At 40.3% G+C, this 14,667-nt stretch overlaps 1 protein-coding gene across 3 annotated transcripts; it reads right to left on the reverse strand.

The window, feature by feature from the left end:
• Positions 1–5,637: 5,637 nt before the first annotated feature.
• Positions 5,638–14,256, reverse strand: ewsr1b (EWS RNA-binding protein 1b). 3 transcript variants are annotated; one of them, XM_008276556.1, is made up of 15 exons: positions 14,166–14,256; positions 13,648–13,684; positions 13,274–13,325; positions 12,778–12,916; positions 12,333–12,528; positions 11,972–12,231; positions 11,683–11,842; positions 8,367–8,401; positions 7,756–7,788; positions 7,512–7,627; positions 7,298–7,427; positions 7,079–7,189; positions 6,644–6,770; positions 6,196–6,552; positions 5,638–6,031 (listed from the first exon to the last, which is right to left on the reverse strand). In XM_008276556.1, exons 1-15 carry the CDS (start codon positions 14,179–14,181, stop codon positions 5,995–5,997), a joined length of 1,806 nt encoding a protein of 601 aa, XP_008274778.1. In that variant the 5' UTR covers positions 14,182–14,256; the 3' UTR covers positions 5,638–5,994. The 3 variants fall into 3 exon arrangements, with proteins under 3 accessions (XP_008274778.1, XP_008274777.1, XP_008274776.1); XM_008276555.1 differs by having other exon boundaries at positions 8,367–8,404; XM_008276554.1 differs by having other exon boundaries at positions 8,367–8,404; positions 12,778–12,919.
• Positions 14,257–14,667: the final 411 nt, after the last annotated feature.

The raw sequence follows: 14,667 nt of genomic DNA on the forward strand, positions 1-14,667 counted from the left end.
TGGATGCGGAGCGGCCGTGGCGCATGGATGCGTTTTCCGGATGTCTGCGAATCCCGTTTCCTTCAACAAGCGCATCGCCGGGTCCGGGCGCGGGGAAGCCGAGACGCGCACACACCCATGCGGCGACCGCCTAATCCGCCCGGTGCTGCTGGTGGCCGGTGGGTCCTGTCGCCCACGGGGATCCACGTGTCACCATGTCCGCTGTCTCAGCTCCTCGTCGGTGAAATCACGACCACTGAGCGGCACCGACTTCAGCTTCGTCTCTCCGCGCAAATAGGCTCAGCCCATGTTGTTGCGCCGCCTCTTGCGCTGAATATGTTGACCTGCTGTAGCTTAGAGCAGCAGAGCGACTCGGTGGCACATCCCATTATGAGGGATAAAGGCTCGGCAGAGGAGGAAAACTTAACCCCATGTTCACCAGGTCTGCTCTGGAGGTGCAGGTTTTGATTATCAGGGATCCTCAAGGCCTCAAATACCTCTTTAAACATCCGATCAGACACAAACATCTGAACTGTTGATGTTCTTGCTTTTTCATCTATATTTAATCTTAATGGTTTCTTTCTTTTCTTTTTTCCCAAAATTTTGCCTTTTTTTCATAATAGTGTGGTTAGATTTTTGTTTACATTCTTATATGACAAAGGAGGCCTTCATACCTCAGTATATTTACAGTTTCAATAAAGATTGAATGAATGAATGAATGAAAGTCCACTAAACACTGATCAGCAGGCCCAGTGACAAGTACAGCATCGTATATATATTGTATTTAAGTAAAATATATAAGAGTTAGAGTATGTTAATTGAAAATACTGCCCCAACTGAAGTCATATTTAAAAGCAAGCTAGAAAAAACCCCACTATTAATCAGATTTTAATCAATAATTTAACATTTTTAGTGTGGCCTGAACTGCCAGGACTTTTATTAAACTTGTCTGCACTTTTTAAAAATTATTATTTCTTATTTATGACACACTTTAACTTTAACATGTTTTTTTATGTATATACTTTAGTGTTAATTATTCTATAAAATCTCTATGCACTTTATTCAACTTATCTGTGTTGTTTTTAAAAAATAATTTAATATAACGGGCTGCAAGGTGGCTCGGTGGTTAGCACCGTTGCCTCACAGCAAGGTCGCCAGTTCGCATCCTGTTGAGGACACCCAGGATCTTTCTGCGTGGAGTTTGCATGTTCTCCCCGTGCAGCGTGGGTTCTCTCCGGGTTCTCCAGCTTCCTCCCACAAAGTCCAGAAACATGTTGAGGTTAATTGGTGATTCTAAATTGTCCGTAGGTGTGAATGTGAGTGTGCTTGGTTGTCTGTCTCTAAGTGTAGCCCTGTGATAGACTGGTGACCTGTCCAGGGTGTCCCCTGCCTTCACCCTAAGTCAGCTGGGATAGACTCCAGCCCCCCACGACCCTAATGAGGATTAAACGGTGTATAGATAATGGATGGATGGATGGAATTTAATATAACTCTGCTGCATTTTTTATTTTATTCTTTACATGTTTTAATCTTCATATATAATTCTGTGTATTGTGTGTATTATTCCTAATGAAGAACTTGGATAACCTCTGTGTATGGTAAAATGCATATAAATAAAGTTGCTTGCTTAAGTACAAATATCTCAAAAGCATTCAGTAGTTCATGCAAATGTCAGACTTATGTTGTTCGGTCCATCGCTGAGCTCACAGAGCTGCAGTACGTGCTGTTTTGCACATTCTGTAAGAAAATGACAACCACATTTTTATGATTCTTCATTTGCGTTATCACTTCAGCTCTGTCCATAATGAAGTCTTTGTGGAGCCTCTTCACCAAACAGCCCGAAGACATGAAGGTCTTTAAAGCTGGAGCTTTAGTATCCTGAGATTGCAACTCCTGTTGGCGCAATAACTTCCCTCTCAGCTATATAATCTTAGCAGCTATTAAAGGATGAGACGAGCAGGAAACTCTGCTGTGTTTGTTAAGCTTTGCCAGGTTTGTCTAAAAGACGTTTTGTAACAACTGTGTGATTGCCGGTTTGTAGGAGGAACACGGCACAAATCAAAGATCTAACAGCAGTAAGGACAGGACCTGTAAGCCCTGAGACAGGAGGAGATTGGGGATTAAACAGGGTGATAGCGAGATAGTCAGTAATCAAGTCTAGTCACACAGTCTGTAAAGACGAGCATAAAACAAAGCAGCCAATTCAAGAGCACATGATCTGCTGGGTGCATGATAGGAAGAGTGTGTCACCGGCAGTAGAAGCACAGTGGAGCTCTGATAGCGAGTTCACTTTAGTGTTGCATTAACTTGGGAAAAATGTCGATCAGTCTTTCTCTGGTTTATCTAAAAGTACAGAAAAAGTCAGATTGATAGCACAAAGAGCAGAGGTGTGGATGTCAGGGAGGTTACAGGGCACATGTCCACATCAGTATTCAGAACTCATGTTTGTTCTCCCAATAAAAACAGAAAAAGAAGATTTATCTTGAAAAACTGCTACAACAACTGGATCTACTGTGGAAAACATTATTACTTCCATATATGTTCTATTATATTTTGAATTGTTGCCTAAATCATGTGTTTTCCTATCACACAATTAAAGACACTTCTAATAGAAACTGATGCAGAAAAGGTAAAAACAATTGAAGCATAAGAAATCAACAGAGCATAGAAAATGTGTTTGATTCAAACAAACAAAAGTCCCACCAACATTCCAATAAAACCTTCACTGTAAGTTGTATTACGTTTGTTCAACTTAGAAACACAAGTTCTCCTGCTGCCTGACTAATATGACTGACCTTGAACTGAACTAAACTAATCTCAGAGTTTTGAAATGTCAAATTACTGAGTTATCTGATCAAGTTCAACCGTGTCGAGTCTCAGATAACGTAACAGACTTGCTAACCTTTTATATTTCCTCAATTTAAGGAGTCAGTTCTTTATTACATCAGGTGCAAGTACTGAAACCAGTTTATACCTCAGACAACACGTCACGCTGCTTCCATTTAATTTCCAACAAGCATACAGGAGTAAAGACCTTCCTCATTGTTTGCATAGTTTTCATTTTGATGTCAAGGAACAACCAGGATTGAACAGAAAGCTTTCATTGTAAATGTGTTCTGAAAGCTGCAAAAGACAAGTTTCATGGGAGTTTTAAAACATGATGGGAAGCCTGCTAGTAATCTAGTTTTATTTCTTTTAAATCTTGATTCGATGAGCTGATCATCTTTCAGCAGAAGGATAATTTTTAGGTCAATTCAATGAATCAATTTAAATCAAAAGACCTCAAATCAGGCAGCTAATGCTCGTAAAATATCTGAAACAAAGACGGTATTTCAGATGCAATTAGCTTGAGATTTAAGAAATCATTTGCATTTACATCGACAGGAATATGTGAGTCAATTCCATTAATTCTTGTTTATGTTTTAAGCTCCATCACTACTTGACAAATATCTTCACACCCTGTTCTTGATCCTGTTGAGGATTAATGACTTTCTAGGTCAACATAATGGTTGGATCTTTGAAGACCTGATTTTCCTGTTATGAATGTACGTTAGAATTTGAAAACGTCAGTGAAACTTGCTTAGATTTTAAAGGCGACAGCAGCTGTTAGTAAAAAAAAATGTTTAAAAAACCTCATCGACAAAATGTGACTCAGGAGCTGCTGTTCAATTTGTTTCAGTACAAGCTCAACCAAGTGATCAATACTTGCTGATGCTGTGGAATGCTTCAGTATTGTCTGCATTTATTATTAAATTTAATGCATTATTCAGAAAACAGCTTCCTCTATAAGCTTTAAATATTTCTGTCCGGGCCTCACATGTCCTTTCCCCTTTAACAGGCTGTCCTCTATTGGAGCAGCTCATGTTCAATCCTCAAGTGTGACTGTTTGAATTTAGGCAGAGTCTGCTGCCAAGGAGGAGGGCTTGTTTTCATTTAAAAAGAGGGATGTGTCTGTTTAAGAAAGAGAGCGAGAAAAAGAAAGGAAGGGAGGGATGGACGGAGCGAGCAGAAGAGAGAGACAGACAGAGAGAACGAGGGAGAAAGAAGGTGGGGGTTGATGAGATCATTTTCTGGGCCGGGATGAATCAGCTTTTCTGTCAGTAAAGAGAGAGACAGAAAGAGAGAGAGAGAATTCAACACTCTATTAACCCACATGAGCAACTGGCCACAGCAAATGAGAAGCACTCCAAGATGTCAGCTGTGGCCGGGTTTCCCCAAAGGATAACTTAGAGGGGTTCAAGTTCTTTTTTAAAACACACACAGAGACTTGATTACTTTGTGTCATCAATAACAGGCCAGTGAGGTCAGACTTCCTCTAATCTACAAACGTGAGAGAGAGAATGACCTTAAAGACATTTGTCATCAGGGGGAAAAAAAGTAGCTCAGTTCTCTACTGGGAGGTCAGGATCAGAAACAGAACTGGAATAGATTTTGTGTCCTGCTTCAGGAGGTTTTAAATGTGGGTGCTCTCAAAGAACGCCAGCTGTTGTGACTTTTTTTTTTTTTTTTTTAAAGATACGTATAAAAGTGTTTCAACAAAACCCACATGTTAAATGGTGACACACTGCTTCAAATCCTACAGACGGCACCATCCAGTGGTAACAAGTAGGTGCATAAAAAAATAAAACACTAAGATGGTCTCGACAGCCATATGTTGGACAGATGTTTAACAAATATGCCAGCGATGGACATCTGTGACTAATAATGCTGCTTAATTCAGCTTGATAGCCTTATACTGCTCAGTTTAATATGGAGTTATTTAAGGTAAGTGAGATATCTAAACACAAAAGGTACTTTCCACCAACTTCACGTCGCTCTACAGATCAGCTCATTGTGTTTTGTCTCGGCAATTTGCAGTCGTGCGTAGCAACATTAAGAAGGCAGAAAATAAATTATGTCTACATTTGAATTAAATGACTAATTTGAAGATTAAGGCACTGATTTTTTAAGCCCTGTGGTTTCGACAGACCGGTCCCATTGCTGTGCAGCCTGAATCATCTGAATCAGAGCTGCAGCATCTCGAGTTTCACGTCAAACTGCACCACCTACTGGCAAGAAGAGCAACAGCAGAGACTGTTTAAAGCTGCAGATGTGCTTCATCCACAGACATAGAGTAAAAGAAAAAGCACAACTGAACTGTTCTAGGACACAGCTGATGCATCTTTTCAAGATATGGTGAAAGAAAAAAATTATCTTAAAAGTTGCCCAACAATGGTAAGATCAGATCCTTTATGGATAGAAGTGTTTGGCACAAGGGCTTCATTAAGGCACCATAATGCCCAATGTGTCCTCAGTTTCGCCTGAAGGGAGAGATGACATTTGAAACTTCTAAAAGTCCTCACAGATGAGATAATGCATCTTCAGGAGACATAAATCACTATCTGCGGTGGAGCCAACATCTGCTGACCAAGTCATGTGAAGGCACCAACTGCTTTCATCATCTCCAGTTACTAAAAACTGCCATGTATGTGAGTCATGAAAGTAGTCTACACAATCTGCAGCACAATTTATAGCCTTCAAGTGACATCACTTTAACACATAGTCAATTCCCAATATGCTTTAAGGGATGGCACAAAGTTTAGAGGCTGTGCTTATCAACAAGTTCTGACTTTCTCTGTATACTTGGTTGCGTTGAGTAAAGCTGACGCCCCACAAACATCAAATCAGTAAAACTTTATTTCCCCAAGTTTGTCTTCATACAATGGTAAGTAATGGGAAGGGGGAGGCAAATATGTTAACACATGAAAAATATTGCATTTTACAATACAATGTCAAACTAATCTGTATATTTAAAAAAAGAAAAGCAACAACAACAACAACAAAAAAAACATGCACAATACAAGATGCAGCATACAAGTGGGTAAACTAAAATTAAAAAAATGGAAACTCGAGTTGAATGTAACTGCACAGGGTGTATGAAAGCAGATCTATGACCACCGAAATATGGAATCATAAATTAAAAATTTTCGTTTTAAAAATCGAATTCCACAAGAGGAACAGTCAAGAAGTTTTCCTTCAGTAAGGTCGGTCTCTGCGCTCCTGGCGATGGTCCCTAAAAACATGACAACATATGACAGATCATTGGAATCTGACTGACAGCAGTGCTGATGTTGCATTCACTGACTTTCCTGTCAACAGCCTCAAGAAAATTATGTTGGTAAGAAGTCTTGGAATAACTTCATAGCAGGAGTCGACTGTTCATAGTCTAAATCCTACCTCATATCCATCTTGCCACCTGGTGGTCCCATTCCTCTTCCACCTCTGCCACCCATCCGGTCCATCGGTGGTCCTCCACGCCCGGCCCCACGGAACCCTCCCCTATCCATTCCACCACGTCCTCTGAATCCACCACGGTCGCCTCCCCAGCCTCCACGGAAACCTCCGGGGCCTCCTGGACCTCCAGCTCCTGCTGGCCCACCGCGGTCCATACCTCTGCCTCCACGCATTCCCATTCCACCTCTGCCCCGGTCACCTCCCATGGGGAAAGGAGGGCCGCCACCTAACCCTTCTGGTTTTGGAGCTTTGCACTGGTTACACTCCATCCTCCAGGCAAAGTTCTGGTTGCCACAACCCCTGGAAACACAGAACCATGACATAAATTACAAACTACTGCGATACAAAAAAAGGCATCCAAGAACACACCGCGCTATGATGTAATACATACGGGTTAGGACACTCCCAGTCTCCTGCTCTCTGCTGCATGTTGCCTCCCGTGGGTCCACCTCTGCCCATACCACGGGGACCACCTCGCGGGCCAAACCCACCACGGTCTCCTCCACGGCCCATCATACCTAATAAGACAAGGAAATTACAAAATCTGTCCATCTTGTGGCTGTATCAATTTTCTTTTATTTAGGAAATCTGCAATGGAAAGTTCAAAACAGCAGATGTGTTTCAACTGTGAGCCTGTCATCTAAAGCAAAACTAAGCAGTCTCAATATTTTCCACTACTTTTTCAGACCCTGAAGTTAGACACTTCATGGAGAGAAGAAGAAAAAAGGTGGAAGGGCTCCAAATCTCACAAGCAACTGTTAGTGTAAAGAAAAGTGGGAACATGCTCTCAGACAGTGGAACACTAACAAATACCGCTGATATTTACCTCCACGACCCATCATGCCATCTCGCATGGGCATGCCACCTCTCATTCCACCCATCATCGGTTTTCGGCGGGCCATGGACACCTTCAGCCTTCGGCCCTGGAACTCTTTACCTACGATTAAAAATAGAAAAATTAAAACCCATAATATCAAAGTTACATTAGTTGGATACTTGTGTTGGAGATTCTTTGTCGGTGTGATGTGCAGTCAGTAAAACATACCATCAAAATGCTCCACAGCTGCTTTGGCACAGATGGGCTCCTCATAGGACAGAGTGGCGTCTCCTTTTGGCTTTCCCGTGTCCTTGTCTGTGTATATGTTAATAGCAGGCTGGCCAAGTCTGCGGTTAATCTTGATACACAGAAAAAAAAAACGGTTTAGTTTCTGCATTAGTTATGCTAACACTCACATTTTGAGTGAGGGAGCTGTTCTTACTCTAATTGGGCCGACGTGTTTGAAAAACTCAGCCATTTCCTCCAGGTTTGCCTTCTCAGTCAGTCCTGTGATGTAAATCGTGCTGTTCTCAGAGTCATCCTGCTCTTCTGGGCGTCCTACAAGAAACCCAACAGGAAAACAACAGTAAATATCCAGGAGACTGCAGCTTCGCCTAGTATCATGTCAAGTGAGGTGTTCTGTATATGACCTGCCAAAATAATTGGTTTAATGAGTTTCTACTCACCCATATCACGCTCGTTGTCGCTGTTCATAGGTCCTGTAGTCCATCAATTGAGGGGGGGAAAGAAACAGATTGTGAGAAGTGAGTTTGTGGAACTGAAGTTCAGTAGACAACACCTGAGGAGTACTACAAAACATAATCCAGACACTCCTTTATAGACGCATCAGCCATATTGGGAAGTTGAAAATGGCACCTTATGGTACACCACAATTCCCACAAGTGATATATTGAATTGAAAATGGAACACCTCAGACCCTTTTGGCAAATAATTGTGTGTCATTTGAAAAGCCTCTAAGACCAGTAAGAAATCCTCAAAAAAAACCCAGGGATTCAACTCATCCGATTTGTTAAAAACAGTAAAACGCATTTGAGTGGAAATTTGTCATTAACCTGTCAAAAACTCATCGTCAAACCATAAGCAGTGACTGAATTATACCAAGTACCCCAGAGAAAATGGTCTCAGGCATTGAAAATAATCCCCAATATTTTCAGATGTGTTCATGTAAATAAATTTTGCATACCACAATGTAAGACACATCAATACTCGATGCATATTTGCTCAAAAAGTTTAAGGTTTTTGAAAGGACTAACCAGTGTAATACTCGTTAACTTACCACCAGGCTTATTGAAGCCACCTCTGTCTCCAGCGCTGCTATGGGGGAATAAATGAAGATATGAAGGCGATTTCCCTTTTACAGCCACTTCCATGGCTCGAGCAAAGTGGCTTGATTGAGGGAGTAATCAAAACATTCTAACTAGCCGGACAGCAATTTAAAAAAATAAAATAAAAAAACCTCCCCAAAACTACAAATACACATTCTATTCGAGGGGATTAGTGTATTAACCATGTGCCATTCCTTAGCTAGCTCAGTACAACTTAAGTGACAGTTTTCAGTAGGGATATACATTTGTGGAAAAATATTAATGACTAACATATTTTCACTGCCTTTCAAAATGTGACAAAAACCCAAACATTTGTACACAGGTAGAAAGATTTCAGATGCATTGATGGCGTAAGTAGCTGGACCCACAAACAAGCCACGACCCTAATGACATTACTACTAAGAAAAGTTACAGCTAAATCAGGTATGTACAGGTGTAAAAATACACACAATGCATCTGAAATTTCACAAGAATCGGGTGATCACATTTACCAAGTAATAAAACAAATATTAATTAAAAAAAACAATTATACATTGTTTAAGACATCAACACCAAAAAAAGAAAAAAAAAACATTTTACAGTGTTTACCAAGGTTACTTTAAATTATAAACAAAGACTTGGTCACTTAATATACCCATCATGCTTATAAAAACCACCATCCTCAGTTCTTGAAAAAAGGCAGACCTCGAATCTTTGTTTAAGCTCCCTCCTGCTGCTTAAGCTGGCGGCTCTGTACTGAGTACAGATACTTTTTAGAGAATAGATGGTTTTAAATGGCTCTCACTGTTACCTGTACGGTATAAATGTGACAAAGCATGTTAAAAAGTGCTCAAAAGAAAGTGATCAAACATTTGTATTCCAAACCACAAAAACAATTTAAAACATTTCAAAATGACATATTGTGCCCCCCACCTCCCCACACACCACACAAATATACCTGTGCAAAGCTAAAAACTACTCTAAATGAAACTTTAACTGTTAAAACTTCTGTGCTTTGGCTGAATATATACGTAACGTATTTAGGATTGTCTTCCTATTTATGATTCATTTACCACTGCAAGGGTGCTTGATTAGAGTCCCCTACTGTATGAAATGCACTGAGATATTGTGTTTCTTTGTGTGCATGTATTTGCTGCACCAAAAACCAGAGAAACCCAGTCATGCAGAACTCTGTTCTAAAAAGGTTGAAACTGGTGAACCAGAAATGATAATTGCTGGAAAACTTAAAAAGAACACTTGATGATTATGCCATGTGCTATTTCTGAATCAAACTGGTCGTTCAAGATTTGGGAGAAGAAAAAAAAAAAGCTTCCCAAAACCAAATGCTAACAATAAAAACCTGTCATGTCATCATCTTTCATATTGAGGACTGCATCTGTATATCTGGTAACCCAAAGATGCTGATTCAGCAATGTTTTTTTATCGTTTCATGTCTTAGTTTAACATATGAAATAACCAATCTAAATCAAACCAAGTGTGCAGTGCAACTTCTGATCACCTTAATATCCTTGACCCTTAACATGTAATCCCTCCAATTTCTTTGAAGGGTGTTGAATCAAAGTAAATCTGACTTGGGGTTTGGTAAAACCAAATTCAAAACACTATGTGGCAACATGAAACAAGCTGTTCACATGCCCAATCTGCAGTGAGAGAAAATTTGATTTCCATTTCAAAGAAGGTAACAGGTGTTGCTAGGCTAAATCGTAAATGGAGCCTATACCTCCATCAAGTTTAAATAATGTGTCCAGAACCAGCTTAATTAAGTTTGAAATTCACTATCATGACGAATACACATTTTCGGACATTAAATACCACAAAGTATATAGCACCTGAGGGATGTTTTTTGTAACCACTCTGATATTACACTGGGCCACACTACACCAAAAGCCCTGGACTAAGGATATCTACATTAAAAGGTAATCCTTAAAACACTCCGAAAATATTATAAAGTTCTGTGTTTTCTCATATCATAGATGTCATAATCACGTGACCCCTTTTCCTCCGACTTTGCAAAGGAGGAGTGACACCACAAAACACTGCCAATATATTTAGTTATTTAAAACAGTGCATTTGTTTAAAAACATCCCCTGGATTTACATAAAATTTACTCATGTATGTTGACCGCACTGTTTTTGTTGACTAATTTTAGCTTGGCTAAAACTGAAACACAAAGACCCATTAAAATAGATGCAAAAACTCTTTCCAGTAAAACAGATGTCATCAGAAAATATATTATCATCTTTTAGGACCAATGTTGGCTCTATAAACACAAAAATGATTGAGGTTAAGAAAAGAATAGTTCCTCAATTACTTGGTCACTGTAAATGATGTAATTTATTACTGAGGCTTTGCAATACCTTTAGCATATAAAACTTTGCCATTTTTAATGGTGCCATTTTTCCTCTTTGGTAATAATTCCTCAAATCAATCACATGAGGACAAATCCTTGTCAGTGACAGCCCTACAAAAACCAACCACACCCTGAAACACCAATGAATTGGTAAAATGAGGAAAACCCTTATCGAGAGAAAATATATTGACCCAAATACTGAACTTGAGTGAGCAATGTGTATTTGAAATGAAACTGAATGCACTGTATGAGGTCGGCGACTTCTTAATAAATTTCTTAAAATACCAATGTTATGATGTATGGTCTTACAGGATAGACTAAATCTAAGTTAAGGACTCCAGCATCACAATATCTGAAAAATAATCTATAGGTTTTGAGCAACTTCTAATAAGGATGGTCAGATAGGTACAGTGTTTGAACGTTTCTTTACGAATTCCATTAAAATATTAATGAAACAGATATTCCTGCAGTAAGATGCTATCACATTCCCTGACAAACTTCCCAGTTCCCCTAAAACTTGATACTGACCCATAACCAAATGATGACCTATTATAAAAGCTGTTCAATCTAAATATTTATGCACAGGACTCTGTTAAAAGTCAACTTAGAACAAGAAGAACAAACCTTTTTGCTTACCTTTGGCCAAAAGAGAGGCAGGGCTGAGAGAAGGTGGATGAGAATGGTTACAATTGATACCAATGTTGCCAATATGACATGCCATCATTGGTCTTTGGCATTAGAGGAGATTCCTATAAATAATTAGCACTGATTGCTGATAAACTAGTAAATTAGGACCTTCTTGTAGCACGGGAAGATAAAATTGCACAATCTACTTGTCTCAGCCCTGCCCCAGATGGCAACAGCACCTGCAGAGTCAAAATCAATGTGAGACTTGGGTAATAAGGAAAGACACTTACCCCATACCACGCCCCATGCCTCCTCGTCCACGATGCATCATTCCACCTCGGTCAAAGCCGTCCCCGCCTGGGCCCCTTCTCTCCCCTACCCCTGGGTACCTTGAGGTTTCATTGCCAGGGTAACCAGAACCTCCACCTTGGCCATCCTGTCTGTAATTATCTATATAAGAGGAACACAAAAGCATCAACACATACAGCTCTCAAAGCATATTTAGAGTGATATTAAAGTGGACTACATCAATTAAGATGAGAAAACAGCATTTTAAAAAGGATGGACAGTAAAGCTTACTGTAATGGCTGGACTGGTTGTAACTGGGTGGTCCACCTTGCTGGCTGTACTGGTTGGCTGGTGGCTGCCCATAGGAACCAGCAGCCTGAGGAGGATAAGCAGGAGGAGCCTGCTGCTGTTGCTGGGTCTGCTGCTGGTAGCCCTGCTGCTGGTTGTAACTGGCCTGTTGGCCTTGGTAACCAGGCTGTTGCTGACCATATGCCGCTGGCTGGGAGTAGTTATTTTGGTTGTAACTAGCCGGCTGGCTGTTAGCATTGTAACTGATAGGGACAAAACAAAGACAGAGCACAAAGTAATAAGCAAGAAGCACTCTCTTGTGTAACTCAGCTGTCATTGTAGCCTTAATCAAGGAGATACGTACCTCTGAGGTGCAGTGGGGGCAGCCTGCTGGCCATAACCGGGGTAGGCAGACTGGGCAGTATATCCTGGCTGAGAGCCATAAGACTGCGAAGCAGCTGGAGCAGCAGCAGCAGGAGTGCTGTCATAGCCACTGGCTCCATACCCCTGGGCTGACTGTGAGTAGCTATGTGTAGTAGACTGGGCAGCAGGATAACCAGCTGTAGAAATACATCAACGGCAAGAAATGTTTTAGAAAGGGGAAACTTGAGAGGACAGAGTTAAATTAGACTTAGGAGTGTATCTTTGAATAAAAGACTCCCTAGACAAACCAATCACTTTGTATTTATGCATGAGTAAACCAGCTAGATTTGCAAATGTATATTTCTAACTGCTATCAAAGGAAATCTACAATTTGTGCGAGTAGACAGATGTCAAAATGAGGAAAAATACTGTTTTAAATCACTAACCTGATGCTTGCTGGCCATACGAGGAGCCATACTGTTGCTGCTGCTGAGGGTAACCTCCAGCGGCAGGTGTTGTCTGGGTGTAACTGCTGTCAGCGGCAGCAGGCTGGGCATATGAACCATAATTCTGCTGGCCATAGCTCTGCTGAAAGGAAGAAACATAATTTAGCTGTCAGGAAAAATATGTAGAATTAAAAAAATAAAATCAATCAAAGATAAAAATAAATACTTTATGCATTTAAAGAACCTCCACCCTGGCCACCTGGTTGAAACATTTGCTCATTCTACTGAATTTAGACACGATTTTCTGAAGTTGGCTACCAGTTGGTGATGTAGCATTTAACATTAGATGTAGATAAACTTCCCTTAGCTCATTTGCCTTAAACTTTAGGCCCAATGTGATGAAATTAACAAGTCATTAAGTTAAAATTACAACCATCACAATTACAGGTACAACACAAAGCAATCAAAAATAAATAAATAAATAAATAAATCTTACCTGTGCTGACTGTCCATAATTTTGTGACGGCTGGGCAGCATAAGAGGTATACCTGGAAAAATACAAATCAAAGCTTTAGCATCAGAAGACTGAGCATTATATACACTTGCAGCGCATTAGTAGTGTTCATCTGGAGTGGGTATATCATAATAACCTATAAAAATATTTCTTCATTCATGTTTGCATGTACAACATTTAGTTTCTAGGATGTTTATTCCAAATGAATAACGTTAAGAGAACACTGGCATGTTCCCTTCGGCTGTAGTTTTTTTTCCTCGCTCAATTGAGGTCATACACTCATTTGATGCTTACAAAACTCCGATAGCTAAAATACGGCTTCAAGTGGCTCTGGTAGGTTAAGTAAAGACTCTTACCCCTGCTGCGCGCCGGTTTGATTGTAGGAGCTGTAATCTGTTGAAGAAAAGTTAAAATATATTACTTGGCGGCTCAACATCCGAACAATACATCTTTAGCGCGCGAGCAGCACGTTGCTCAGACCCGTCGTCAGGTCGCCATTCTACAACAAGCTAGCGTCCACCAACGTCAGCCATTCATTACTGCAACATGTCGCTTCAAAACCAACGAATGCATGCAAAACGTGTTTACAAAGACAACTGAATAAACCATTTCTTAGGTCGATAATCTGGCGTAGCCCTAAACGTGCACAAACACAAAGCCCCATCCGGGAGTAAATACCGCAATGACTCGGGGCGCTAACAAGAGCAGGCCTTAACCGTAGCGCCAGCCGGGTTTACGGTGAGACCATATTCGATTGAATACAAGCTGAGAAACCGACATACTCTCGTTTAAAATATTACAAACCACCGAATTATAGTTGAATTTACAGGGTAACTTCAAAAATAACAACAAACGATCTTAATTCTTTACTTACCCGAAGCTGACGCCATTTTAGTGCCCGTGCGAGACGACTGGACAGAGCTGGCTGCCGGAGAAGAGCTCTTGAACTCACGGAGCAACAAAATCTCGCGAGATCTGGGAACCGTCGCTTGACCTGGAACAGCGGACTGGTAGAATTACTTTGAAACGTTATACAACTAAAATAACTTTAAAATTGGTTTGATTCACTTCAAAATTGGGCAACTGACCTCCTGTTGTACACTTGTGACGACACTGTATAAAATATAAAAGCATGACCAGGAGGATAATGTCCTCATTACCTCAGCAGGGGAATGAAATAAACCTTAATCTAATAAATTACTGTAAAAAAAAAAAAAAGAAGAAGAAAAAGAAAAAGAAAAAGAAAAAAGGGGGGAAAAAAGGCCAAATTCTATCAGTCGTGTACAGCTTTTCTAAAATATAAAAATAACAACACTGTAAAATTTGATTTAAAAATTGGCCTCTTTTTAGAAGCCAAAAAATAAGAATGACCATTT

This window comes from Stegastes partitus, unplaced genomic scaffold, assembly GCF_000690725.1.
Source record: "Stegastes partitus isolate 25-593 unplaced genomic scaffold, Stegastes_partitus-1.0.2 Scaffold77, whole genome shotgun sequence".
Lineage (NCBI taxonomy): Eukaryota > Metazoa > Chordata > Actinopteri > Pomacentridae > Stegastes > Stegastes partitus.